This window comes from Fusarium vanettenii (assembly GCF_000151355.1).
Source record: "Fusarium vanettenii 77-13-4 chromosome 7 genomic scaffold NECHAsca_9_chr7_10_0, whole genome shotgun sequence".
NCBI lineage: Eukaryota > Fungi > Ascomycota > Sordariomycetes > Hypocreales > Nectriaceae > Fusarium > Fusarium vanettenii.
This window is the reverse complement of record NW_003315875.1, coordinates 343,164-370,026: the sequence shown is the minus strand read 5'-3', so window position 1 is coordinate 370,026 and position 26,863 is coordinate 343,164. Positions and strand designations below refer to the sequence as shown.

Genomic DNA, 26,863 nt, shown 5'->3' with positions numbered 1-26,863 from the left:
TTTAACAATGGTAAAGAATATAGTGCCAACACATTATTGCGTCATTTTCTAGTGCTAACATATTCCGGTGTTAATAGTTATGATGCCCTGAGAGAAATTCTTGGCCGTAACTTCAGGACACAACCATTGACACATGTCAGCATCAATTTCCTTGCTAAAAGGGAAAAATAATGCCACTAACAAACGGAGTTTGTCTCTCCATTCTTCGCCTCAGCAAACCACGCCTTGGTATGTGTGTTATTGCTATCGAGACCAGGTTATTGTGAGTGCACCAACATTGGAGCTTGTGGTTGTCTTACCCTAGACCTTGATCTGGTCTCGGCGAAGCCATCGTAAGCACTCCTACTGCCTTCTTATAATACTCTCTTGCCCCGGTTTCTCTTACTGAAGGAATATTCTCTTTTATCCATTACTTCTCAGCTCATCTACCTGACTATGTATTGCTCACCTCAAGACAAAGCGATCCTAACATGCATGGACTCTTGGAGGAACTTCCCGGACCCCCACTTTTACTCAACACCAAGAGACACAGCCACAACTGGGCCTCAAACTTACGTACCACCAATTTGCTCTCTAATCGACAATCCTAACACTCTAGATAACTTTACCCATCGATCACGACTGCTCAACTTCCAATTGCTCACCGAAATGCATGAGAAAGAATACGGGACTTGTACTCGGCTCCCACAAAGACCTGATGATACAGCAACGTGGGGGTAAGCGAACCGGTTCTCGGCTCTATCAAGTTACACAAGACCAAACGAGCAGGTAGAAAAGGGGAATGTTTGTTCGGAGTCGATTCCTCCGACCCAACGCCGGGTATCACGGAGATTAAAGGGTCCTTCCGTCCCAATTCAAAACGTCATCCCGAGAAGCTTATTCGAGAGCTCTTCCCCATGAGGAAAAGAGAGGTTGCATTGATGCATTTGCGCACCAATAGAGTGCCCCTTGGTGGTTCCGACTTGCCAGTTAAGGTGTGGCTTAGACAGGGGACCTACTAAACAGGGAACATGCCATTAATCTGATAACTTTATTTTTCCGTCATAAAGTTCTCACGGTAGTCTAGAACGGTCAATTACCGACGGAAAGGTTCTTCCGTAGTTACCGTGGATGGGACACGAGGTTTCACTAGAGAAGTGTCCTGGGACACAACGTCAATGCGAAAGCGCTATAAGAAGATGATCATCGCGATCAACCCACCCTCTTGCTTCTTAGTCCTCAATCCCTCCTCGACTCTCCGAAATGGATGCCCCACGCTCCCTCCGACGCCTCGTCGTCGCGTCACTCCTTTCTCTTGCTGTTGGTCAAGATACCAACAAGGGCGCTGAGCTCAACAGCTGTCTGACCACTGTTGGCGTTCGCAGCATCGTTGACACTGACAGCACCTGGGCTACCGAGACTACCCAGTTCCAGAAGCGCCTCAAGCCAGACCCTGCTTGCATTGCCTTCCCCGAGAACCGCGATGAAGTCGCCCTCGCCCTCGAGTGCGCTCGCAAGTCCTCCGTGAAGGCTAATGCTCTTGGCCCTGCCCACTCGTTCCAGGGCAATGGCTTCGGCAACCCTGGAAACTTGGTCATTAACATGGGCGCTTTCGACGACGTCAGCTACAACACCAAGACTAAGCTGTTGACATTTGGTGGTGGTACCCATGTTGGACCTACCCTGAAGTATCTCTGGGATACTGCTGGTCGACACATTCCCCACGTTCGTGGTGCCCACGTTGGTGTCACCGGCTCGAGCATTGGAGGAGGTTACGGTAGTACTTCTCGCCATCTCGGCACTCCCATGGATAGCATCGTCGAGGTTGAGTACATGCTGTACAACGGCACCATTGTCAAGGCTGGCAAGGGATCCGACCTCCTTTGGGCTGCCCAGGGTGCCGGAGCTTCCTACGGTATCATCTTGTCTATGACGACTAAGACCTACAAGCCCCAGTTCGAAAAGGCCATCAACTTCACCGTTGGTATTGGAAGCGTCACCCCCGAAGCCGGTGCCAAGGCTCTCGTCGCCATTCAGAACTTTGCCACCAGCAAGCATTGCCCCGATGAGCTCGCTCTCCGCTGGAGTCTGAGTGCTCCTCCTTATACCGGCAGTGGATACTTCTATGGCAACCCCAACAAGTTCGACAACATTGTCCGACCCCTCGTGAAGGAGCTCCAGGCTATCAGCCCTGACTTTTCCCTCAACAAGACCGTTCTTCCCTGGTGGGATCTCGAAGTCGCTGTTGCTGGCGCTGGCATGAACTCGCCTACTGGAGGAGCCCTTGGTGGCCGAGCTTTCTACACTCAGGCTCTGACCACCACCACCGACCACCCCCTGACTCTTGAACAGGCCCAGCTTCTCTTTGAGAGCACCACCCTGTCCTTCAACCGAACCGACCTCCGAAAGTCTGGCTTCCTCGATCTCTGGGGCGGCGTCTCCCGCAACATCAAGGACAGCGACACCTCCTACGCCCATGGAAAGAACCTGTGGCTGATCCGCTGGGAAGCCAACTCGGTCGACGTCAACAACTACCCTGACGATGGCCCCGCTTACATGAAGGCTCTCATCAAGCCTTTCGAGGACTCTCTGGTCAAGGGAGGAGCTGCTCTCCGTGGATTCGTCAACTATGCTGATACCGAGCTGAACGAGGAGGAGTGGAGCTCACGTCTGTATGGCGCCAACTATGAGCGTCTTAAGCAGATCAAGGCTGCTGTTGACCCTGAGGGACTGTTCACGAACCATCTGCAGTCTATTCCCCTGCCATAGAGGATGTGGTCGAGATAGAACGATCCGTTGTGGGGTTTCTTGTACATGATTGAAAGAAAAGTGATATATATATAGACAAACGAAAGCGGTTGCATGTCCAATGACCTCTCTCCTTGGCCACTTGATGTTTCAATGTCCATCCCGTGACCCATTGATCCTGCACCTCAAATTAACGCCAGTGTGCATGTGTCGATCTGAAGATCGATATCCAAGTCCCCGCTAACTCCCTAGTAGTACTCCGTACTTTATCCGGGATACCGATCGGCTTTGAGAGGCGTCCCCGCGGGTTCCACGGGCAACTCCGAGGCACGAGCTTTTCGTCCCACAGAGGTTAGCATGAGTATTAAGACGATCATTATTTTATGAAGAGTTGCTGTAATTGCGATTTTCACACATTATTCGTTGCATGGCCGATCAGAGGTCTGCATCTGGAGCGATTGACAAAACTTGGGTAGTCGTTTATTAGGGCGGCATCAGTAATACCACCGAGCCTAGCTTGTCTATTCTATACATGCCGCATTTCAAAATTACTCAATCTTCACACCAGAGGCAGCAAGGGTGACGTAGAATAGCTTAGTCTGACCAGTGATGATCATGCGTCCCTTGCCAGCAAACTGGAAGTTGGCAGCAACAGCGCCCGTGTAGATCTTGCCGATCAGCTTGCCAGAGGGGTTCCAGACATGGACACCATCACCGCAGCCAGAGTAGACACGGCCGGCAGAGTCGGTGTGGACACCGTCGGGGATGAAGCTGGCAGTGTAGGCAAAGGTCTTGCGGTTGCCCCAGGTGCCGTCGCTGCTCACATCGAAGGAATAGACGGAGGCGGGGGCAGAGAGGTTGCGGCCGTAGAAGCCGAGGGCAATGCCGGTGTCGGTGACATAGGCCTTCTTGCCATCGGGAGAGAAGGTGAGGCCTATCCAAGTTAGCAAGTCATATCATAATAGCTCCCCCAGAGACTTACCGTTGGGCAGAGCAAAGTCGTCGGCAGCGACAGCGACGGCACCAGTCTCAAAGTTGTAGCGATAGACCTGGTTGCGGAGGCCAGGAGGAGGGCGGAAGTCCTGCAGGTAGCCGTAGAGAGTGTCGGTGAAGTACAGCTCCTTGTTGCGGGGATGGATGACAACATCATTGAGCGAGCTGAACTGACGGCCGAAGTAGTTGTTCAGAAGAACTTGATCATCGTTAACAGACGGTGGTTGGAGAATCGAGATAAATGGTACTCACCAGTGGTGTTGTAGGGAGCGTTGGGGTTCATCAGGTACAGAGCCGAGGTGATGTCGTCGCCCTGACCCTCTCCGGCAAAGACAATGTTGCCCTTGTAGTTGGTGCCACCTATCTATGTAAGCATAGGCCATGACTTACATCGCACAGACAACATACCATTGGGGTTAATGACCTGGGGGTTAGACGGGACAACAGTAACGGCCACCTCATCCAACTTGCCCTTGCGCACCGCCTCAGCCTCCTTGAGAGAGATCTTCTGGATGATGGAAGACTTGTTCAGACCAGTGCCCGCAGCAGGAGCACCGGCGTTCTGAACAAAGAAGACCTCATCCTTGGGGGCATGCCAGACGACAGCCTCGTGGAAGATGGGATCCGTGTCAGAGGTAGCAATGAGGGTCAACGACGGATCAGAGCCAATCACATCGAGGAACTCATCGTCGTAGATGTGGAAGGGCTTCTCCAGGAGAGACTTTTCAGTCACACCAGGCCAAATAAAGGTCTGTTCATATGTAAGCAAGGTTGACAGGTCGTCAAATAGGTAACGTACGGTCGAATCATTGGCCTCGGCGGGAGGAAGAACATTCTCAAGAACATTGAAGCTCTTCCAGTCAACGACCTGAGCCGTAGAAGGAACTTTTGCGGCAAGACCCAGTCCCGACTGGACGAGGGCTCCGAGGGCAACCACAGCAAGAGAGGACGACATGGTGAGTGTGTGGGATTGATTGGAGCTTGTGGCGTGAGGAGAAAGCTTGCCTCATGCAAGTTCGAGGCAGGTGGCTTAAATACAGAGCTGAAGGTTGCTGTCGCAGTGTTGATCCTTACCTGTTTTAAAATTGCCAGATCGGAGTTCGATATGGATTCATTCTAGTGTGCATGCAAGGACCTTTCATCACGGAAGAAGACAAGGTTGGGTGTATGCAGGTACGGAGCATCCGGAGTTGACCTGTGGAGATCAGCTGGTCAAGCTTGAACCCAAGCTTACAGTTTGCCTATCGTTAAAGTTCAGGCCCCCTGCTGTCAGTAGCGACGCTAGTGGTTAGGTCGTCATTTTCCAAATGTTCAGTCCCTGCCCTCGTACGAGGTGACGATTTCGGGCAGGTGTTGGAGTGCTACGTCGCTGGCATGGCGTAAACGCTTCGGCTCCACAATCGGCTTTGACGAGCGGCTCGGCGCGGGCGTCTGGGCTGCCGAGTCGATCTAGAGTTGCGTTAAAAGGGTTTGAGGATATGGCAAGAGGTGACGCCAGGGGACAATGCGGAGCCTTGTGGAAAATAGGTACCTTGGCCAGATGATGGAGAGGATCCGTGCAACTTCTGAATACGCGGATGAACCTGTCAAAAGTTTGGACAGAAATTATCACGACATCCCTTAATCACTACCAGTTCCATACTAGCTCGTACGTCCTCCATTCGGAAGACCATAGTCAAATACCCGTTAGTGTCGCCTGGGGTAAATGGATACCGACGGCTTCTCCGAAAGGGGCACGGAGAGGGGAGAAGAAAAAAGTATAAAGAGCATGACGCTCGGGGCAACACCTTTGGAGTAGCTCTCCCCGGGATGATGAGCGAGCGGGCTGTGGGGAGGACGGGCTAGGAGTGGTCGATCCTCCTCGTGTCTGTGCTTTCGCTTCTTGAACAGGTGGCCCCTGAGCTGAACTTTGCAACATGCTGGTAGCCAGGTTCATGCGAGTCTAGATGCGACAAAGACTCGAGAGGAAAAAGAAATGAAAACTCCGAAGCCCCAGGGAACCATCTGGAAGGATTATCCTCGTGTCAACATGCAACACTTTCTCCCAATGGTCTAGCCTCGCCACTTTAAAGTTTATACGTGCTTCTTCTCGCCGACGGAACCCCTTGGAATAAGCAAAATGGGGCAAGGTGGAAACTCTAATTCAACCCACGACTGGGGGGTACCAAGAGCATGCATGAATTTAGGTCAGGGATCTCCTCGTGTCGAGTAACAGCCTTAACAGGATGGAAGGTCTTTCGGCCATTGTGCCGGATCGTCGTGATGAACATGTCCTGCGTATCAAGCGACTGACACACTTGCTGTCAAATGGACGCCCCCTTGTTGGCCCTAAAATGTCATGTCTGCTACTTCTGGCTCTGATCTCCCTCTCATCCCCGAACACTCCGTCTTCCCGCCAACAGTCCTCACTTCCTATGCTCTGTGCGTAACCAGGGGCACAACCAACAGCCCAACATGGCCGAGATTGACCTCAACACCAAGAATGGCGTCGTCGCTGTCGTCATCTGCGTCTTCCTCAGCATCGCCTACTACAACGTCCTCGAGCTAAACGTCCACATTCTCACGTCCTTCAAGAAACGTCGCGGTCTTTACTTCTGGAGCTTTGTCATTGCTACATGGGGTATTGCGTTCAATGCTACTGGGTATCTGTTCAAACACCTTGGCGTCGTGGAGCAGCCGCATGTCTATTCGACTCTTATCCTCATCGGCTGGTGTGCAATGATTACGGGACAGTCGGTTGTGCTGTACTCGAGGTTGCATATTGTTATGCATAATCAGAAGTGGCTGCGGTTGGTGCTGTACATGATCATCGCCAATGCTATCTGGTTGCATCTGCCCATCATCGTCTTGGTCTATGGATCTAACTCGAATAACTCGGGTCCTTTCGTGAGGCCGTACGAGGTTTTCGAAAAGATCCAGTTGAGTGTCTTTTTCGTCCAAGAGCTCATCATCTCTGGTCTTTACGTGTGGGAGACTACAAAGCGCCTCAACCTAGAGAAGAGTATCGGCAACACTCGAACGCGAACCGTTATGAACCATCTAGTCTACGTCAACGTTATCGTCATCCTTCTTGATATCACCATTCTCGCCCTCGAATTTGCGAACTTATACAGTATACAAACCGCATGGAAGCCGCTAGTGTACAGCATCAAGCTCAAGCTCGAATTCAGTATCCTCAACCGCTTGGTCGAGCTTACTCGTGGCGGAAGAGGTGGCAGCTCCTACACTCGCAGTCAGGGAGCTCACGATGTTGCTTTGGAAACTTTCAACGGCGAGAGATCCAGACATGTTACGGGAACAGATGGGCAGTCCGCTCCTGAGTATGAAGTTCGGGTTGGGAAGGGAGATCATAATCATGGAGGTGCCCAGACACATGGCCCTAATTCCTACATGAAGACGACCGAAATCACTGTCCACACTCATCGAAGGAGGAGTAATAGCGATCAGGATAGCGACAGTATTCGGGGGGCACCAGACAAGGCAAATGGGGATGCATCGTCTACATCTTCCGAAGTCCAGTTTGCGAGATATTAGAGCTGGTAGCAGGCAACTACACTATGGCTGCGGTTCTTTCGTCTTGTTGTAGTATTTCGTTATAATATCCGAACACTTTGTCTTCACATCCTTCAAAATGCTGTCCTATTCCATCATGGTCCAAGCCGCTTTACTCTGCGAGCCTTTGAGCTGAGCATATCTTTGACCATTTCCCTACCACTTTTCAGGCCACAGCATCAAAAGGGTCTTCCTAAAGAGCCCTACCTTGATCTATAGGCTGCCTGCATTAAACAACACTAAGAATGACACTAATCGCGGGCTGTATTCTGAGCCTAAGAGACCCTGCATCCATGGTTCCCGCGGCCCAATGCCGACAGGCATATTCAGCTGCGACTAAGTCGGGTTCAAGCATCCGGCGTTCCAGGGCCAAGACAAGCGTCGGGAGAAATCGTTAGCTTAAAACTACTTGAGTAACGTTCAATGCATCACCGAGACCAGATTAATCAGCGGCATCATCGTCACAGCTTGACAGGGCCCATCCAACGCTCTCGTGCGGCCTCCAAGTCATGTCCCGCCGCCTTGGTCTTGATGGCCGTTGCACGACGTCGCATTTCATCCCTCAATGGCTCCCAATCTGCCACAAGCTTTCCATTCCGCTTCTTCACTTGGCCATCCACGATAACAGTATCGATATGCCCCACTGAAGCATTGAAGACCACGGCCCCTGTAGCACTCGAGACAGGGCTACTCTCAATGTCATTACATTTAATCATGACCACATCTGCTTTCATCCCGACCACAAGGCTCCCGACCAAGTCGTCAATCCTCATCACTTCAGCTCCACCAATAGTAGCCATTCGCAGAACCTCTGATGTTTTGCGCGACACAGTGACAGGTACGCGCTTCTCATTCTCCACAGCACGCTGTGTCTGCAAAGCGAGTCTCATCTGCGCAATGAAGTCGTTTCCCTGGTTTGAAGTGATGTCAATACCCAACCCGGCTCGGCAACCTCCGTCCCGAGCTCTAAAGGCCACAGGGAACCCCATGCCCATCTGCAGCTCGGTGTCGGGGGTGCTCACAACACCAGCTCCTGAGGTGCAGATCTCGCGTAGCTCGCTGTCGGTGAATGAAGCACCGTGTGCAAAGACGAGATCAGACTTCAGTGCACCGGCATCAGCGAGCTTCTGCACTGTCTCTTTGTGAAGAAGATCCATGGGGCCGTGGGCGACATGCATGGTGACGATGCGGGCTCCAAGGCCACGGGCTTCGGCAATCTCGCGGGCTGTGTCGTCAAAATCCTGCACTTCAACTTCATTAGGAGCGACTCCAAATGTCAGAAGCTGACGCCCCGGATGGTTATCGCCAAAGTACTTCTCTCGAATCCTCGCAGCGTCGGCGAGTCGCTCTGAGTGTGAGAATTCGGGTGTCGTAGATGAAGCTCCAGAATCATCAACGGGCGGGTTCGCGTAAAATCCGTAACAAAATGTCCCACGGATACCGGCGTCTTTGAGCGCCTTTACAGCCGCGTCTGCGTGATCCGGAGAATTGATGATATGACAGTGATCCAGCACAGAAGTGATGCCATTGTTCAGCAGGCTCAGCGCACCGACATAGGTAGACAGGTAGACATCCTCAGGCGTGAAGAGACTGCCGTACACACTCCGCATGCTGATCATGTAGTCGAGCAAAGACCAATCGGTAGCGACGCCACGGAGCATCTGCTGCCACATGTGATGGTGACCATCGACAAAGCCTGGGATGACAATGGAGTCTGTGCCATCAATTACTTCCCCAGTTAACCCCTCTGGCTGAGAGAGATTCTTGCCCAGGGCGGCGATGCGGTCTCCTTGGATGAGAATATCGCAATCTTCGAGGATGTCCTCCTCATCATTGACGGTGATTATGGTCGCTCCTTTGATCAAGATAAAGTCAGTTTGCCCGGAAACCCGGGCCGTAGAGGTCTCGGTGGATGCCATATTGCCAGCTATAAGAAGCAATGCTTGATTTCTAGAGACTTGACAACGGGAAATGTGATCAAGTTATAGAGATAACCCCGCCTCGGACTGTCGTCAAAACTAACAAAATGGGCTCACGTCATCTTCTGAGGATCGAATAGAATCTTGTCAGTTGGGCTTAAGGCTGACGCCGAGCTGCAAGTAATGCTAGCAAAGCGACGATTTCTTCCTTGATTGGCATAGAGACATGTCAGCCCAATGCAACCATAACACCTAGTCCGAGACTGAGTCCGAGAGCACCTTCCATACGAGGCGCTATATCGCGCTCCTGTGCTTTGTCTTTGGCTCCTCACATCGGTGCTATTTACCCCGTGCCGCCACAATTCTCACCGCAGCGGCCGTCATTTTAGCGAATTAGTGACACCATCATCCAACGATTAGTCAGCTTCCGTAGCTCAGTTGGTTAGAGCGTCGTACTAATACTCCATCAGAGTGTTCTGTAATGCGAAGGCCTCTGGTTCAAGCCCAGGCGGAAGCAGTGCTCGTCTATTTCTTTTTGGCGGTGCTTTCATCGCCTCTTTTTTTTTTTTTGATACCCAGAGTACCTTTGGTTGTGTGGGTTTGCCTTCTTTTGCATTCAACCTCCTGCAGATGTATACATATCCAGCATGATGTTTCTCTGAGCCTTGTGAATCGAGTCATTCTAAGTGTGGACGAAATGGGCGCGTCTTTGCCGACTCCTACGATCGCTAGATACCTTTTCAAGCAATCATTGTCGACGTTAAAATTGGGATCGTGCCCTCATTTCTTCGTTATAAGTTCTTCGTTATAAGTTTTCTCCTAGAGTTTATCATGCTTACGTCCCCCGGCTTGACTATGGACAAATGACACACTTACTTTTGTTAGAGTTCTCATGCCTATTATCACTGTGGCCATGCAATCAAGCTTTATACCAGGCCGAAGAGTCATAGGCCGGAAGGTCTGCTCCCAAGACCGTTATAAAATCACCCGTTCTGCTCTTGTTGCCCGTGTGAACTTCAACCCTTCATTAACACAAGTCAAGTCCCTCACAACCACACTTCCTTTTTTTTTCTCACCCATCAAGACCTGACTCAATCATCCAATCTATATCACAATGTCAGACACTTTCCATCTCTTCTCTCGGCTCCCATGGGAATTGAGAGAGTTGATTTGGACTTTCGCCCTCCGACCCAGAAAACCAGGGGTCCACGTTTTCGGAACAGATCCTCGCACCACAGACGACGACGACCTTACACTACGTAGCGATTATGCCAGGCCGTTTCTTGTCTCCCAAAGAGGGCTTCGGTTGGCCGCTCCAACTCCACACCCCTTGCCACCTACCGGTGCTCTACACGAGCCGTCCTGGACGACAAACAACCCATCTAGCTACCTTATTGACGGGGGCCTCTGGACAGCGTGTAAAGAGTCTAGGGTCGTCATGGAGCAGGAGTACGAGTCCAAACGTTGGCGTGCCTTTACGAATGGTCGCAAAAACGATCATGAGTTCAACATGCGGTTGTACGACTTCCCCGGCGACTCGTTGCCCGAGGAGAAAAGGATGTCAGCAATGGGTTATTTTCTCAATAATGTCTCTCCGCATTATTTCACAGTTCTTCCGGAGATGGATCTATTCTTCCTCCAGGCTAACAGCCGAGAGCCCGATTTGATCAACTTGTACGGTCTTGATTATGGTCATGGACTTTGGTCACCGGATGTTGGACTCGCTGGACCAAAAAATGTTGCCATCGAATTCGATCCGACATGGTGTGCCAGGATCGAGACAGATGAGCGGGACGAAGAAGGCATATCTAAGCTGCTAGATGAGTTCACTAGAGCATCCATCTTGTCCCACCATATCAACACCATATGGATCGTGGACTATAGCTTGAAAAGGCGGGCAAAAAAGTCTGAATTGCAATCAAGGGAGCCGAGACGGAAGGTCTTTGAAGGCGCAGACCGTCGATTTGTCGAAGTGGCCGCTGGTTGGCGCCATGATTTAACAGACATCCACGACGATTTTGAGACCGATTCTGGCTGCCTCGAATTCTACAAGGTAATAGAGCATGCTTCTAGAGAGTTGCAGAGAAATCCTCGCGTTGCTGATGAGACTCTCTTCTACGGCAGGGCGTATTTTGGCGTTCTGGCGTGCGAGCCTCTCTGAAGAGGGAACATTGGATGTCGGGACTATACTTGAGGAAGTCCGAAGAATTTAAATTCAGAGAGTTTATGGTTAGGATAATACATCTGTTGTTACAAAGATACAGTCCTAACCGCGACTCAGAACAAGATGTGTATGTGATGGAGCTACCTATGAGCCTTTTTAGGGTTAAGTTGTACTAGACAAGCTACTGTGTTAACATCGGATCATGATGCTATGATGTGTTGACAATGTGTTCTTTATCATAGTTGCAGCTCGGCCCTTGATGGAAACTGAGCTAGAATATCGTATAATCCAGACAAGCCGTGCGCTGTCCGCCCTCAATCGGCACATCATCCACCAAAACTCAGAAGCTCAGGCCCTTGTTATATTTCGACATCTTCAACGTCGGTCTCCGATGGTGCTTGAGTGTCGGACGGATGTACGCAAGCGTCGTCGACGTCGTGGGTAACGTTTATGTTGGGTGGCTGAACCTGGCGGCCAACCGGGTCGTCGCACTGTGGTCCCATGCCGACACGCTGCATTGCGGCAGCTTCATGTAACGTGTTTTTGCGACTGTATGGCAGCTATCAAACGGGCAAAAGTAATAGCTCACGCCGTCATTGGAATCGACGTTCTATAAGCATGTTAACAAACTGAGTTCTTTGGCCCACGACGGTCGCGTATGCGTGAATGATGCTGGTGACAGATTGGCTGTTGAATACTTACGGCAGACTTCTTCGGCATCTATACTAAGTATTAGCAATAACTCGAGAATCGTCTCTCATGAATGGGGGCCAGAAATTACGATTGTGATGCGGTTGCTGACTGTCAAGTCAGCATGATAGTCCGATTTGATATCAGGAGGGGGGCATGACCTACAGAAAAAGGTTTGATGGTGTTCTATCAGCAAGAGAATTGTTAGTTACTCTATTGCATGTGGCGAGGATAGTCTAAGCGTACGGGAATTGGAAGACTGCCTTCCATCTTCTGGCTCAGTCCCCATCAAGGGCCAGGCTGCAACTATAACAAAGAACAGATTCTGGAAGCCTTCGCGTAACTGCCTGTTAGCGAACAGGGCCAAGAGGACAGGGAGGTCATCCGACACGTACGTTTCTTCCATCAATCAATCAGGGAAAAAACAACCAGATATCAATTAAACAACAGATTCGGCGGGGGAGAGAAGCATGATTCAGAGTGGACGGTTGTTGTTGGTGTGGGAGGGAAAAAAGAAAAGTTGAAGTGCAGATGGTGAAGGCAGGTGCTCCAAGACAGCAGCAGGTCAGGTGACCCGGCACACCTCTTTCCCAACCTAGATGCCCGCGAGACCTCGGGGCTACCACAATCTGGCAAAATGCACCTTCAGTGTAGACTTGGTGGGTAGAATAGCCTTGTCAGGAGTCAATCGCGGCTTTTCATCCCCGACGAAGCGGTATCCGACGCCATTCGGCCCCTCATACGTTGCCTAGACATCAGTATTATGGCTTTCGGTCATGCCGATTCTTAACTCGATTTCGAACTATCTGCTTGTGTTCCTCACTATAATTCCAGCTGGATTGGGCTCAAAGGATACTGAATTTGCGCCGGTCTTTCCTTACATGTACCAAATCTATAACGCAAACGAGCTGTGCTTTAGAGGCGGAGAACCAGCAAATCTCTTGACTACGTTACCTTGAGTTACAGGATCTAGGTTTGGGACTTATGCCTGTTGGATTTACAGATGGCCCACCTTGGACAATATTGATGTAGAATTCAAATAATGGACCCAGGGCGTTCTAGAGCCGTTCCTTCGGTGATCCCGTCGATAGAGGATTCCGATAATGTCCCTACCCGATCCTTCTATCTTCCCTAGTACCATAACCTATACTACCTACCAGACATGGTAAAACGCATCCTTTTTTGGTGTTCTATCTGATCCGTACCCCTTGGTACAGAGCCGGGTGGACATCCCTTTGACTGCCCAAACGTGCTGTGTCTGGCCTTAGGGCAAGCAGGTGGAAAATGTAAACACTTGGTGACCAATTCTATAAATGACTCTGAACTTAGCACTCGGTGTAGGCAGGGTCACTGGGATTCTGCAGAGACCACGTGCTTCTTCCGTTTCATCCAGAATTCCAACTGGCATCAGTCGACAAATGATGATTTGACAGTCGATCGATAACCAGCTCGAGAGAGTTCGCCTAATTCCGGCCCCATTTAGGTTGTCACTCTAAGGAACGGCATATGGCAAGGCATCCTAGGAGACAGGTTATATGAATGGGGTTCTATTGCAGATCAGCTCTGAAGTGGGCGTTTCAGAGTATACCCAGTAAGACTAATAAGCTTGGGCACGTGTAACGCAGATCACGAGATTTTACCAGCGTCATCCGCAAATGTGAGATTAAACTAGAAGGCTAATTGCATTCCTTGTGTCTGCCATAGCTCATTCAGCCATCCCTCAACAATTCACGTTGATCCTTGAAACAATGCCTTCCTGCGAGACGAACTCGAGTCAGCACTTAAGTTAATCGAGTGACCGATAGTATAGTATGACTTTGAATCGTACTTTGACCAATGATAAGCCACAAGATGGTTCAAAAGAGGCAATTTACTAGACCCTGGTGGCCGAAGGATCAGCCTTGTCGCCCGGGCCGTAGTAGAAGGATCTTTTTTGGGATCCTTGGAGCCAAGCGCCCGAATCCTTCAGACCTTAATCAAATCCTCTGCACATAGGCGCTTAGGGATTGTAGGCACGGGGATATGCTCCAACAGTTCTATTCGTTTGAGCGTATGGTAGAGCCAGTTTAATGGTCTTCTTATCTGGAGATCCTAGGAAAGTTGCTTATTGGACGGCATACGCAGTAGCTACCGCTGCTGAGAGCTCGATGATGTCTTTAAAAGTATAAAGAGAGACCGTGACCATCTACTGTTGAACTAACACAATCACCATTCGCTTCACTTCAATCCATTAACTCTTATACATTCCTTACCAACATTCGTTACAATGAAGGTTTCTTCATCTTTCACTCGTTACGCGCCCCTTCTCGCCACCACCAACGGCCTGGTGCGCGGTGCCCCAAGTGGCAATGGAAGAGTTCGCCGCCAGGACCTCTCTGATCCTGCCAACGCTGACTGCACTGGACTCGGCGACTTCATCGACAGCCAGGTGACTGTCGGCAACGACAATGGCGGCGTTTACACTTGTGTTGGTGGCTGGAGCCACGGCGCTTTCCCCACCGAGATCGAAGCTCGCGCTGATGAGAACATGCTTCGTTGGATCCGTGTTCGTTTCACTGACGGTTCTGAGCGTGAGGTCGGTACCAAGCCCGACCTTGACTGGCACAAGCGAGAGGGAAAGATTATCTGGGATCCCTGGGTAGATACCTTCTCTCAGTTCAGCATGTACGACCACGGTTGGGGCGGTGGTCTGGGCCGTCTAGTGTTCCGCCTCAACTCTTGCCCTCGTGACAACTGCGAGGGAGATGCTGGTGGTTGGGTTCCTGATGCGGCTCAGTTTGATGTTCCTCATGGAATCGAAGGAAGTGGAATGCTTCTCGGCTTTTCCGTCAAGCATGGTGATGGAATTGACTCGATGACTCCCATTTTCTCCAAGACGGCTGTGGACAGGGTCATTCTCAAGGACCCCGAGTTCGATCCTACCTTTGAGCAGCTCAATGAAAAGCCTTTCTCGTAAGTAGTACTTCCTTGGCTAGATAGACATATACTGACATACTTGTATAGTGAGAGAATGATCGACGCCGTTCAGGTGACCCACGTCCTCGACAACAGAAAGTCAGAGAGCGAGGCCAACATGTGGATCGACTCCTCCATCGGCACTGAGAGGCAGCATAAGATCAGCGAGGTCAAGGAAGAAGGCTCTGAGCACGGTGGTGAGATCGGTCTTACTGCCAAGGGCGAGGTTTCTTGGAAGGCTGGTGTTCCTGGGTGGGCTTCTGGTGGTAGCAAGGCTGGTCTGGAGGCTTCGGGCAAGTATGTCGGCAAGAAGGTTGAGAAGAAGATTGTTGGCGAAGAGAACACCAGCATCATCAAGGTAAATTCTTGCACAGAGGGCGTCATGCTATATAATTCTAATACTGCTAATAGGAGACTGTCCGCTTCCGCGTCAACCATCTGGTTCCCGGAGGAGGCATGGTCCGTTGCATGACCACTGTTCTCCAAAGTCGAGCCAACCTTCGCTTCCGAGCCACCGTAAGTTCAGCGCTCGATACTTCCTCATCACAAAACACCCACTAATCGCTTCCTCCAGCTCGAGAACAAGTTCAAGGACGGCACCTCTTACGAATACAAGGTCACCGGTCTCCTCGAGGATGCCGACCACTCCGAAGCCTGGACCGAGTGCGAAGACGTTAAGCCCGAGGACGTTGGAGCAGTCGAGATTCCCGCCACCGACAACCACCAAGTCGTTGACGGTGATGGTGGTGAGCAGACTGAGGACAGCCCAGGTCTCCTTGTCCCTGGCGCTATCACCGAATCTGGAGTGTACTGTCCCGATGGTACCAAGGTTAGCGACACTGAGATGTCTGATGAGAAGTACAACGCCGCTTGCCCTATTTAGACGGCATTGAGGCTTGACGATGTAGACCTGGGGGCTTTGATTTCTTCTTCGCTGCTCTGCGACACTTTTTTGTCATTTTCTTCTTGATTCAACTTCCTTCTTTTAGCCGCGGAGAGTTTCGGAGGGCAGATAACTTGTAATCTGCTAACAGACTCTCCGAGCTGTATTCTTAACTCGCGCTGCAGAACTAGATCTCTGTTATGATATCCTTTGATGCTGAATCCTCTCTCTTTGGTTTCTACTATCTGATTACTTCAACTGCACTCTGTGACCATCAACACTCAGGGAATTCTCTTGGTTCCGATCTGCTTCCCATAACCCATCAAGCAGATAGATGGCCGCCGCCATTAACGGTCTCTTCTACACGCTAAAATGGCTCCGTCCATTTTTGCTTGATTAAAGTATAACATTGCTTGTGCCGGATCAAATGACTAGCACTTCGGTGATCGGCGCTCGGCACTCGGTACTCGGCATTCGCTTAGCTACGAGATCTCTGAGCTTTCTCTTCCGGATGGCCCAACATAAGCTGATCCCATCAACATCAATAGTTTTGATCCCTTGATCCCCTTCGGCCACTCTGCAGCTGCCAAGAGGATTTCATCAGTGAACACTGCGGCGCCAATCTGATCCGCTCAACCCCAACCAAACCCGCTCAGCCAACCCTCCTCATCATTTCCCACCTATCCCAGAATCAGCACGCAGGATCACTCCTGTCACTGAAGATGTCTGACGTTTCCATCGAGTTTATCTCGACTGGTAGGGTCAAGATGAGAGAACCAATGAGTGGACAACCCATCACCAACAAGAACACCACACTCCGTCTCCTCCGCTGTTTCACAGGAGAGTGGACACCATGGATGCCCATCGGCGTCTTCCTTGTCAGGCATCCCAACGGACCCATCTTGATCGATACTGGAGCCTCGCCTCAATGCATGGAACCAGGTTATTTTCCAGCCTTGGGCTACATTGCCACAGTGCTCAACCAGCTTGAGGTGGAACCAGAAGACGGCGTCGTGAGCCAAATGGAAAAGCTCGGTGTGCGTCCAACAGACTTGCAGGCTGTTGTTCTCACCCATTTGCATCACGACCACGCCGGTGGCCTGAAGGAAATTGTCGAGGCTGCCCCAAATGTTCCCGTCTACATCAGCACTGCACACTGGGAAGCCTTTGGGAAGCACCCTACTTATGCTGCTATGCAAGGGTGTGCTTCCAATCATTGGCCAAAGGAGTTCAACTTGAAGTTGCTGAAATTTGAAGGAGAGCCAATTGGGCCATGGAGTCAGTCAGAGTCTATCACAGCCGACGGAGCAGTCGTTGCAGTAGAGACACCGGGACACGTTCCGGGGCATCTCTCTGTGATTGTGAAGGGCAGCAACTCAGGTACAGGCGTCGCTGAGAAGTACTTCATTACAGGCGATGCTACGTACAGCCTGGAGTTGTTGGAGAGAGGGGAGCCGGATGGCATCAATCAGGATCCAATGGTCGCGTTTAAGAGCTTGGAACTCATCAAGGAGTTTTCAAGACAGGAAAATGTGGTCATGCTTGTTAGCCATGACGTAAATACGGCTGCCAGGCTGCGAGCGAAGGAGCTGTATCATCCAAAGGAGGAGTGAAGTTATCGACAGCCGTGATGGTCGAGAACATGTTATTATTTTACCCTCTGTGCTATTTTAAATCGCCTTATACTCCACGTCTTAGAACTAGCAGACTATTACTATGTCTATGTCGATACTAGCCGCTTTGTCTCCCAAAGTCATGTTTCACCCTAGCCGCCAGATCCGCATCCTCGAGTATCCTAATAGCCACCATTGCCATGCCCTTTCCAGCCTTCACAGCTTCTCTATAGGCCTCAGTAGTGCCGGCTGCATCGGTGAAAGCCCGGTTGTGGCAAGGGACCCCGGGGGCCGTGGGGATGGCGAATATGCCGTGAAAGCTTGGAACAACATGTGAGACGTTGCCTTTGGTCCTGCTGTCAGGAATGGGTCTTAATGCCGAAGGAAGCCAAGGACACTTACCCATGTCCGTTCCTGCTGATGAGGGCTCATCATCCTCGTAAAGAACATCCTTGGCCAGCGATGCCATCTCATTGACGTAAGTTTTAGACAGGGCTTCGTTGACTCGCAACTCTTTATAAGGTACCGCCCTTGTTCAAGTCAGTTGTGTTAAGAGCGAGATCCTTGCCAACACATACCGTGTAATTTTGACAGTGCAGCCTGTCGCTTTGGCAGCGCCGTTTGCACAAGCTTCCACTCTTTCGGATAACGCGTCCACCTCTCCGCTAGAGAAGCTTCTCACGCCCCAAGTCATTTTAGTGTAATCCGGAATGATGTTGGGAACCTTTCCTCCCTCTTCTATAACGCCCTGTACCCTCTGGTGTGGTTGGATCTGCTGGCGAAGCATGGACACTGTCGTGTACGTACTGACAGCGGCATCAAGAGCGTTTATGCCGTTCCACGGCTCCTGTCCAGCGTGTGCATTCTTGCCAAAGAACTCCATGCCAAGGCGTCGAGATGCCAGGGTACGGAACGCCGCTATGCCTGCCTTCCCACCTTTCATCTGATGGGCTGGCATTGCGTGGCACATCATCGCTGCAGAGACGTCATCAGAAAAGGCGCCGGCGTCGATGAGCTTGACCTTGCCGCCTCCTCCCTCCTCAGCAGGAGTACCGAGGATCCGAACGCGGCCAGCGATGCCCAGTGCAAGTAGTGCGCTGGCAGCTCCAACAAATGCAGCTATGGAGGCGGTTGCGATGAGATTATGACCGCACCCGTGACCTATGTCTGGAAGAGCATCGTATTCTGCGCAGAAGATGACGAGTCGGCCACCCGAGCCTGCTTCTGCCACAAATGACGTGTCCAAGCCGTATGCTTGGCGTTCGACCTTGAACCCTTGAGACTCGAGGAAGTCGGTTATAGTGGCATGGGCAAAGACCTCTTGGTAGCAGAGCTCGGGGTGGGAGTGGATGCCATTGTTGACCGCCAGTAGATGCTTGTCGATGGAGTCTATGGTGGAAGCAATGGCTCGCCTTGCCATCAGTAGAGACTCATCTGCCTTGTGCTTAGGCGATGCCTCGACATTGTGCGGTTGCTGGACAAGGATGGCGGTCATGTTGGATTGATAGGAGATAGTGATAAACAATAACAAAGGGAGTTAGTCTGGCCAACTTCCTTGAGCGCCGTCAGCATCTTTTGTAGTGCAACTACATGATTATGTGAGACAGCTCACCCTCTCTATTCATCCCAGCGGCAATTACACTCTTCCTCCGAGATCGCCCTTTGAAACGTAAACAAACGAGCCAAGCCAATTGAGAGTTGATGATCTAGCCGCTCCCTAGCGTCATGGATGCTCCACTACCTCTCAAGAAAAATAGCCGATAGCCGACAATCGCTAGCCGCTAATCTTCTGGCCTGGTCTCACGAATCAGGGGTTTCCCCCGCAATCATACCAGAACGAGTTGAGACCCATCAAGAGATGATAAGCTGGGGTAATAAAGTTGCTCGTTATCGACCTGTTGATCTCGCATGGAGGCTTGTATATATAGAAGACTGACTCCAGTCTCAGGAGCATCATCTTCAACTCTCAACCGATACTTTTGCCTAGTTATTTGCTTTGATCCGGCCCATAATGTCTGAATCACACACCAAAAAGACACAGCCTGAAGACGGCGATGCTGCTGTTTCCGTCAATATCGGCGCAATGGAGAAGGACATTATGGATGACACCTATGTCCCAACTCTCTCCACAGAGGAAGATGCTCGAATCCTTCGAAAGATCGATCTCTAGTTCGTATTAACTGTCTCTCCACTTGCCCCCAGTTTCGCTAACAGTTTCAGTCTCATCCCCATCTTTCTCTTCTCGTATCTCTTTCAGACCCTTGATAAGCAGGCACTTGGTTTCTCTGCCATCATGGGATTGGAAGAGGATCTGAATCTCTCAGGAAGTCAATATTCTTGGGCAAGCAGCATCTACTACTTCGGGTACCTGGCATTTTCGTACCCTGCCTCGTATCTTATTGTAAAGCTACCTTTGGGCAAGCTTGTTGCCAGTGCCTGGTACGTGCTCTACAAGATTTGAAACTAGAAGACACAGACGTAGCTGACATCGCTACTCTCAAGCACCATGTGGGGTGCCGTCCTCATTGCATCCGCCGGCTCATTCAACGCCAGTGGACTCCTCGCCGCCCGATTCTTCCTCGGAGTAGCAGAAGCCTCAATTGCCCCGGGTTTGGCCACCATGGTCTCGATGTGGTACAAGAAGTCCGAACAGCCCCTCCGACACGGAGTCTGGTTCATGGGAAACGTCATGGCTGGCTTCTTTTCTTCGTTGCTCTCCTACGCCATCAGCTTTATCAAAGCCGACATCTCCCCCTGGCAGGTGTGCACTGCTCTTCCCTCACACATCTGTATCCTGCCTTCTAACAAGTCCCGCGCTTAGATCTTGTTCATCATTTTCGGATCAGTCACCATGCTTTGGGGCCTCTGTCTCCTGTGGCTCATCCCCGATCACCCGACCACCGCGCGCTTCCTTTCTCCCGAGCAACGCGAAAAGGCCGTCATTCGAGTCGCCACAAACATGTCGAGCGTTAAAAACGACACCTTCAAGATGTACCAGCTGCTAGAGGGACTCGCTGACATTAAGATGTGGCTACTAGTCCTCATCATGTTGTCGTCCAACTTGGCTAATGGCCTGCAAAGCGTAAGCCCCATTTGCCAGCTGAGTGTTCAGTCCGTTTCTTGAGGCTGACCAGGATGACAGTTCCAATCCATCATCCTGAAAGGGTTCGGCTTCTCCAAAGTTCACACTTACCTCATCCAAATGATCTCGACGGCCTTCCAAGCCCTGGCTGTCATCATTGCCACGGTCGGTAGCACGTATATCAAAAACTCGCGGACTTATTTCATGGTGGCCATTTATGCAGTGGGTATTGCAGGGTCTGTGATAGTCCAGAAGATAAACTCTGAGCATATCTGGGCCAGGTTCTTTGGCTTCTGTCTTTGCGTCAGCTTCGTGGGCAATTTCCCCATGATCTTTGCCATGTCGACTGCCAACTTTGCCGGGTTTACAAAGAAGGCGACAGTCAACGCTGCTGTAAGTTGCCATGCAAACATCCTATCCACATATTTCTACTCCAGCCTGCTAACATCAGTTGCTTGGCAGATCTTCGTTGCTTATTGCGCTGCCAACATTGCATCTCCCCAACTGTTCAAGGCTAGCGAGGCGCCCAACTACGAAAGCGGTTTTACAGCTTGTGTCATCTGTTTGAGTGCTTCCGCCGTTCTGAGTGGTGTTCTCCGTTTCTATCTCATCTGGGAGAACAAAAAGAGGGATCGGCAGTACGGAATCCCAGAGACCAATCCCGAAGAGGTGGATCTGGCTCAAAACTTGGCGGATAAGACTGATGCCGAATTGCCCGAGTTCCGGTATTCCATCTAAGTTAATCCTAGGACGAGGGGAGTGCCAAAGCTGAAGAATTCCAACAGCCTTCTGTTGGTTAGATTGGGGTTTTTGTCGATAAGATCTTGGAGTAGATAGTAATAATAGGGTCGTCGGTACGATCAATCACCATGAAGGAGTCCATACAACATGACATCGACAAGTTTTCAAACGCCGTGTCTCTGACTTGTTTTCTCTAAACATCCCAAAAGAGACCCTGGGGACACCCTGTGTTAATGCTCCATGTCTTGCAAACAACCCGAGACCAATTACATATCTCACTGCCAAGAAGTTAATATATCTTCATCGAGAAAAGTGGCCAACGGCGAAAATCCCGTCGCAACTCATTCCTATGGTACCTTTCAAACTCTGTAGAGTTAGCATCAGTATTCTTTGTTATCCCGACCCAGTTACAGGACAGGGTGGTGCTGCCCCTCGAACGAACATGCAGTCAGAAGTGTCAAGCTGAGAGTTTACGCCCCAAATTTACGGTCAGAGGGGCATGGGCCCTCGTAATATTATTGCCGGCTGTAATAGACGACTGTTACCCGATGGAGGCACCGACACCATTCCTCGGATTCGAGAAGTGCCCCCGAATATTGGTCAACCCCGCGCTCCATGTCTATTCCCGACATTAGTTGCCGCGAGGTTCGGAGAACCAGGATCAACTTAGTGGCACGATTCTCCAATCATTTCGTCCTTCTTATCGATGAATTCTAACCAGAAGTAGACAAACGCCATTGATAGGAGCGGCCCTGTTTGCCGACAGAGCCGCTGTCGGCTATGCTTGCCCATCAGCTTGTATTCCGTCTTCTTGAACATCTTCCTTCACTCTGGCTCAATACTCAGCACCAGTCAACAAGATGGAGGCTCACATCCCTGGCATTGGGACATATGAGTCGCGTGCTCTCTCGCAGCATGTGCCAGCTCCCCGCAGCAAACCCCGGTCTAGGAATGGATGCTGGACCTGCCGTGGCAAGGCGGCAAAGAAGCGATGCGACGAGACACGCCCCATTTGCGGCAGATGCTCCCGGCTTGGCCTTTTCTGCGATTATCGCCCAAGACCACGGAAGTCAAAGGCATCAAGATCGTCACCAAGCCCGTCTTTGACACCGAGGCGGCCGAACCCTATTTCCCCTGCCGCCAGTTTGACCCCTCCTACCGAAGCCTCCTGCTCACTCTCACTGGCCCACACCGACCATGAAGCTATTCGCTATTTCCGGACGGCATTCGCCAGCCTTCATCACACCAAAAACCAGGAATACTCATGTATCTCCATCATGTTTAACCTTGCCCAGGAGGACCCGATGGTCATGCACATGGCTCTAGCGCTCAGCTTCGGGGACATGGATCTAAAACGTCCCAATCCATCCCCGAATTGCACCCAGCGACCAACTTATCATTACTCCTCTGCCTTGCGTCTCTTATCAGATGCGGTTGGCCGCGAAGAGCCATGCGAAGACTTCGATTCCCTTCTCACGACTCTATGGCTCATGATCCTATATGAACAACAGTTTGGGCACTCGCAGAGTCAGGGTTGCACCAATCATATCAAGGGAGCAGCCTCTCTTCTTCAACATCGTATGAACAAGCTTCTCCGGTTCCCAACATCCGACCACGACGTGGATGCGCCAGCTTGTGCTCTGACACGAAGGTCGAGTTCAGATACAAGGCCGATGCTTTCGTTGTACTCAGCCCGTATGCTGGTATGGATCTCTGGGTCGGACGCTGCCGCAGCTTCCACAGGGGCAGGTGGTCACTTCAACCGGACCTTGATGTCTCTGCTATCTGAAGCGCAACCCGATGATAGTGGCACCAATCTGAATGACCCTTTTGGACCTCCTCCACTGTCTCCTTTGCAAACCTACATGCGCATGCACCGCTACTCGAACCCATTATACCGTGTTGCCTGGGGCCACGCATATCCCCAAGCCGAACTTTTGGACGATCTTCAGAATCGAAACATTTACAATCTCTTGACTGTCTGTAACCTCCTGCGCTTCATGGTGGCCGAACTGGCTACTGCCCCCGATATTTCATCAGACGAGTTTCAACAGCGGGCAGCAAGCGTTGCTTCCGCTATTAGGAACGCCAATTATACCTACGCAGAGCTGTTGGAAGTTTCTCGCGAATTGTGTACCGAGACGGATCATAGCCAGAGACTCGTCGCCAATATCCGATACATCGTTCCCATCTTCTACGCTATCCAACTCGAATTCCTCCGCATCACACAACCAAACTCACCTCTCGGGCAAGGAAAAAGGCAGCGATTCCTTCTTGCAGAAATCATAAGACTGGCATTCCAATTGCGTAGTCACTGGGGCGACGATGGGTTGAGGAAGATTGCGTGGCCACTCTTTTTGGCTGGACTGGAGACGGATGACTTACTCCATCGTGAGTGGATACTTGAGAGGTTTCAAAAGATGAGCGAGATGGGGCAGCATCTAAAGCGAGCGTTCAATTTCCTCAAGGATGCCTTAGCTATTCAGCAGGGCAATGGCCGGAGAGTTGACATCAGAGAGATGATGAAGCAGTACCCCACGTTTGTGCTGGGCTAGCTTCTTGCATCCGTCGGATGTAATTGTTTGCTCTGAGCTACATACAAGAAAAATACTTCAATGCTTTAAAGCATGCAAAGTACCATTTCAGCGCTCCCCAATATCGTCTAGGTACGCTCCATTGACGTAGAAAAGGATGTGCGCTTGAGCGAGAAACTAGAGGGTGTGGTGCCTACCACGTCGTTCACGAACTTAAGCGGGTTGTATCCTTGTCAAGGGCCTCTCACTCACAAAAAAAAAAGGACAAAGGGCCCTTGAATGAGATTGAATCCATTGATATTAATTGTTGTCAACCAAAGTCCCTCTGGGATCAGCCGCTGCTACCCATGGAGCGAAATAGAGTAGTTGGAACTCTCATTCGATCGATTATGCATTGACAATACATTATCGCCTCTCTTGCATCGACAGCACCTCAGACAACCACACTTTCACCACTGGCCTTGCGAGGCGTAGCGATCTCTCCCTCGCCATCATCGGCGCCAGTGAGTCGAGCAACAAGGAGAGTGTAGTAGTCTAGATTTTAGTCAGCCGATAATTGACGGCAAGCTGGAGCAGGCAAGCATACTGGTGGTGTCGTCAATCTCAGCTTGGGTACTGGCACCCCTATGGGCGGGCGCAATCACCTCCTTGTGCGTCATGCGGATGTGCCCCTTTAAATTCTGGTAGCCTGAAAACAGGCCATCCTAGGTAGTAAAGGTCAGTTTATTTCCATTTGATTACCGTATGAATTACTCACCTTGCTACACAACTGGATACCATCGCCTCCACGATGAGGCATGCGGCAGAAGCGCTCACCCATAGGAAGAACAATCCTCCCCTGCTCCTATGCAAAAAGCTCAGTTCGAGGCCTATTAGTCTATCACTATTCTTCTAGCACTCACATCCCGCTCGAAAGGTGTGAGTCCAGACCATCGCTTGACAGTTCCTGGGTTGCCTGGCTCGCCTTCTAGGTAGCGCTGATAGGCAGGGTGGTCGTGTAGAGCGAGGCCAGTCACACGAGGCATTGTGGGCTGATGGGTTGATGGTAGGTTAATCCTTGAGAGACTTTTCAAAGGAAAATATTTTTGGGAGTTGATAATATATTATCAAGGCCAAAAATGAAAGAAGTCAGAGTTCCTTCGCGGTGGAAGTCGTCTAAGTCCATTTTATATGGCTTGAGGTCGTCTTACGCGCTCATTGGCTCGCGTTTCTTGACCAATCAACGTCAAAGTATAGTGGATCCAGCTGTCAAGATTGGGTCGCCATTGGTACATGTGTGCTACCCTACACTCCGCCCTGACACAATGAGGTTATTCACACTTTCAATAGTAGCCAAGGATCAAGAGAGTGGATCTCAGTTCATGTCTAGTCGTACATGACTTTCTGGATTCAAGAGATCCATGAATTCAAATACACCTTGCACCCACTCCCCTCTTTTGCTCTGTGTTGTTTGGAAAGTCACATTCAACTTTATCGCTTCAAAGTCGCTCCAGATAACCAGCATATGCTGGGGAGGAGAAGGAAAAGAAAGCACAAATAGAAGAGGGACATTTCCCCCTAGTCATATACTCATATTATTCTAACCCTGACATACTTGGTTCCATGCCAGGTAGGTATTGTTTGTAGTCCGGAGGAGTTGAAGAGACCTTGGTGGCTCATGTCTGTGGCTTGATTTCTGTGCCCGTTATGTATGCACGGCGGATTGTGCAAAGAAGATCACATGACCCTCGCACCCACTGGCTGGGCGCAAGCCCAGGAAGCCTTTGTGATTTGTGATCTGCATAACCTTGTGCAATTTCATGAAAGTGGGAGAAACTGCAGCGAATATCTCATTGAGTCGCACTGAAACGTTTTATCTGCAACGCACACTGCATATTGATGGATCTGATACGCAAACGAGTTGATACATATAAATGAGGGTTCATCAATAAAGAAGGCTCGATAAGGTTGTGACTGTTGTCTGTTGCTATAGAGCTATTATTCAAGTCCATGGGATTAAACGATGCCCTTTGCTAGACCATCAATAACAACATTAGTGATAGGCCTGACAAACAGTGTGTAGAGGACCTCTTGATTTGTCATTAACCGAAGCAATTGACCTGGCCAGTAGGCAAGTATAAAGTACTTTCCCCTGGCAGGAGAGCTAAAGTGCTTGGACATCGGGACAGAATTATGCCGCTTTTGGAGACTTGTATAGTTTTAAACTCCCTTGACATCCGAGGACCACGTCGCCTTGTGGTGATGCGAGGTTGTCTTGATCAATGCGGGCTTAATGCTTAAATCCGTTCCCGTTGCTTCTCTTTGCGCCCTCTTGAGACATTGTACGTATGTAACTGCTCCGGGGGCAGCATGATTCGTTGCTCAAGCCAAAACGTGCCCAACCCGCTACTCTACGGCCACAGGCATTAATAAATACTATACCCCTCTTGGCAACGGTCGAACTTTAATTGTGCACAAGTCAGGACAGCCAGGGGTCTTGCTCGTATTGGAAAACGAAAAATACCTATAAAGTCTCCGAAATCACACCGATTGCCGAATCTTGTCAAATATGTCCCGTCTGGACGGGAGTCGATTCTGTCTAGAGCGTCTGGCGGCGTCCTGCATTCGGCGATAATGGAGTTAAGATTAGATTATGCAATAGTCCGCTGGACTGACGCGTCTGAGCAGTAGCATAGAGGTAGGTATTTGGTCTCATGTTCATACAGTATCGAGACAAGTGTACACTCAATTAGATGTTTGAGATTTTTGGAGAGGCATAATCTGGCTATAAATTCATCATTGTGGCATAGAGATGGTGATGAAAAGATTTGGCTTCAAAGAGGATCTAACAAGCGCACCAGAAGAGTATTGTAACGAGAAGAAAGCTCAATCGCGTCCAAAAATTCTGATCTAACACCGTAGTCTGGTGCCGAACTGACTCAATATTCATGTCAAGCCTTCGGGCTGCCGGGATAGTTCTCGGGCCCGCGATCCCCATAACCCCTTGCAGCCACCCCATGGATCCTGCTTG

General features: G+C 50.5%; 12 protein-coding genes across 12 annotated transcripts; 7 read left to right on the top strand and 5 right to left on the bottom strand.

Annotated features, from left to right (window-relative positions):
- Positions 1 to 1,242: 1,242 nt before the first annotated feature.
- On the top strand, positions 1,243 to 2,748 carry NECHADRAFT_82632 (uncharacterized protein; the record flags this gene model as incomplete). The annotated part of the gene is made up of 1 exon (XM_003049303.1): positions 1,243 to 2,748. The coding sequence occupies one exon, from the start codon at positions 1,243 to 1,245 to the stop codon at positions 2,746 to 2,748; it is 1,506 nt and encodes a 501-aa protein (XP_003049349.1).
- Positions 2,749 to 3,275: 527 nt separating this feature from the next.
- Positions 3,276 to 4,675, bottom strand: NECHADRAFT_45251 (uncharacterized protein; the record flags this gene model as incomplete). The annotated part of the gene is made up of 5 exons (XM_003049062.1): positions 3,276 to 3,661; positions 3,710 to 3,919; positions 3,973 to 4,080; positions 4,129 to 4,471; positions 4,520 to 4,675. The coding sequence occupies 5 exons, from the start codon at positions 4,673 to 4,675 to the stop codon at positions 3,276 to 3,278; spliced, it is 1,203 nt and encodes a 400-aa protein (XP_003049108.1).
- A 1,499-nt stretch (positions 4,676 to 6,174) lies between these two features.
- Positions 6,175 to 7,254, top strand: NECHADRAFT_45041 (uncharacterized protein; the record flags this gene model as incomplete). Its single annotated transcript, XM_003049302.1, has 1 exon — positions 6,175 to 7,254. The coding sequence occupies one exon, from the start codon at positions 6,175 to 6,177 to the stop codon at positions 7,252 to 7,254; it is 1,080 nt and encodes a 359-aa protein (XP_003049348.1).
- A 479-nt stretch (positions 7,255 to 7,733) lies between these two features.
- On the bottom strand, positions 7,734 to 9,191 carry NECHADRAFT_45342 (uncharacterized protein; the record flags this gene model as incomplete). Its single annotated transcript, XM_003049061.1, has 1 exon — positions 7,734 to 9,191. One exon carries the CDS (start codon positions 9,189 to 9,191, stop codon positions 7,734 to 7,736), a length of 1,458 nt encoding a protein of 485 aa, XP_003049107.1.
- Positions 9,192 to 10,305: 1,114 nt separating this feature from the next.
- Positions 10,306 to 11,352, top strand: NECHADRAFT_82628 (uncharacterized protein; the record flags this gene model as incomplete). Its single annotated transcript, XM_003049301.1, has 1 exon — positions 10,306 to 11,352. The coding sequence occupies one exon, from the start codon at positions 10,306 to 10,308 to the stop codon at positions 11,350 to 11,352; it is 1,047 nt and encodes a 348-aa protein (XP_003049347.1).
- Positions 11,353 to 11,714: 362 nt separating this feature from the next.
- Positions 11,715 to 12,451, bottom strand: NECHADRAFT_82627 (uncharacterized protein; the record flags this gene model as incomplete). The annotated part of the gene is made up of 5 exons (XM_003049060.1): positions 11,715 to 11,915; positions 11,945 to 11,965; positions 12,058 to 12,075; positions 12,137 to 12,206; positions 12,441 to 12,451. The coding sequence occupies 5 exons, from the start codon at positions 12,449 to 12,451 to the stop codon at positions 11,715 to 11,717; spliced, it is 321 nt and encodes a 106-aa protein (XP_003049106.1).
- Positions 12,452 to 14,311: 1,860 nt separating this feature from the next.
- On the top strand, positions 14,312 to 15,883 carry NECHADRAFT_82626 (uncharacterized protein; the record flags this gene model as incomplete). Its single annotated transcript, XM_003049300.1, has 4 exons — positions 14,312 to 14,997; positions 15,049 to 15,358; positions 15,412 to 15,516; positions 15,575 to 15,883. 4 exons carry the CDS (start codon positions 14,312 to 14,314, stop codon positions 15,881 to 15,883), a joined length of 1,410 nt encoding a protein of 469 aa, XP_003049346.1.
- A 722-nt stretch (positions 15,884 to 16,605) lies between these two features.
- NECHADRAFT_82625 (uncharacterized protein) lies at positions 16,606 to 17,496 on the top strand (the record flags this gene model as incomplete). The annotated part of the gene is made up of 1 exon (XM_003049299.1): positions 16,606 to 17,496. One exon carries the CDS (start codon positions 16,606 to 16,608, stop codon positions 17,494 to 17,496), a length of 891 nt encoding a protein of 296 aa, XP_003049345.1.
- Positions 17,497 to 17,614: 118 nt separating this feature from the next.
- On the bottom strand, positions 17,615 to 18,916 carry NECHADRAFT_45321 (uncharacterized protein; the record flags this gene model as incomplete). The annotated part of the gene is made up of 3 exons (XM_003049059.1): positions 17,615 to 17,841; positions 17,899 to 18,026; positions 18,075 to 18,916. The coding sequence occupies 3 exons, from the start codon at positions 18,914 to 18,916 to the stop codon at positions 17,615 to 17,617; spliced, it is 1,197 nt and encodes a 398-aa protein (XP_003049105.1).
- Positions 18,917 to 19,594: 678 nt separating this feature from the next.
- On the top strand, positions 19,595 to 21,316 carry NECHADRAFT_44965 (uncharacterized protein; the record flags this gene model as incomplete). The annotated part of the gene is made up of 6 exons (XM_003049298.1): positions 19,595 to 19,665; positions 19,717 to 19,935; positions 19,999 to 20,257; positions 20,318 to 20,578; positions 20,639 to 20,971; positions 21,041 to 21,316. The coding sequence occupies 6 exons, from the start codon at positions 19,595 to 19,597 to the stop codon at positions 21,314 to 21,316; spliced, it is 1,419 nt and encodes a 472-aa protein (XP_003049344.1).
- An 863-nt stretch (positions 21,317 to 22,179) lies between these two features.
- On the top strand, positions 22,180 to 23,874 carry NECHADRAFT_82622 (uncharacterized protein; the record flags this gene model as incomplete). The annotated part of the gene is made up of 1 exon (XM_003049297.1): positions 22,180 to 23,874. One exon carries the CDS (start codon positions 22,180 to 22,182, stop codon positions 23,872 to 23,874), a length of 1,695 nt encoding a protein of 564 aa, XP_003049343.1.
- A 412-nt stretch (positions 23,875 to 24,286) lies between these two features.
- On the bottom strand, positions 24,287 to 24,878 carry NECHADRAFT_82621 (uncharacterized protein; the record flags this gene model as incomplete). The annotated part of the gene is made up of 4 exons (XM_003049058.1): positions 24,287 to 24,387; positions 24,440 to 24,557; positions 24,611 to 24,697; positions 24,756 to 24,878. The coding sequence occupies 4 exons, from the start codon at positions 24,876 to 24,878 to the stop codon at positions 24,287 to 24,289; spliced, it is 429 nt and encodes a 142-aa protein (XP_003049104.1).
- Positions 24,879 to 26,863: the final 1,985 nt, after the last annotated feature.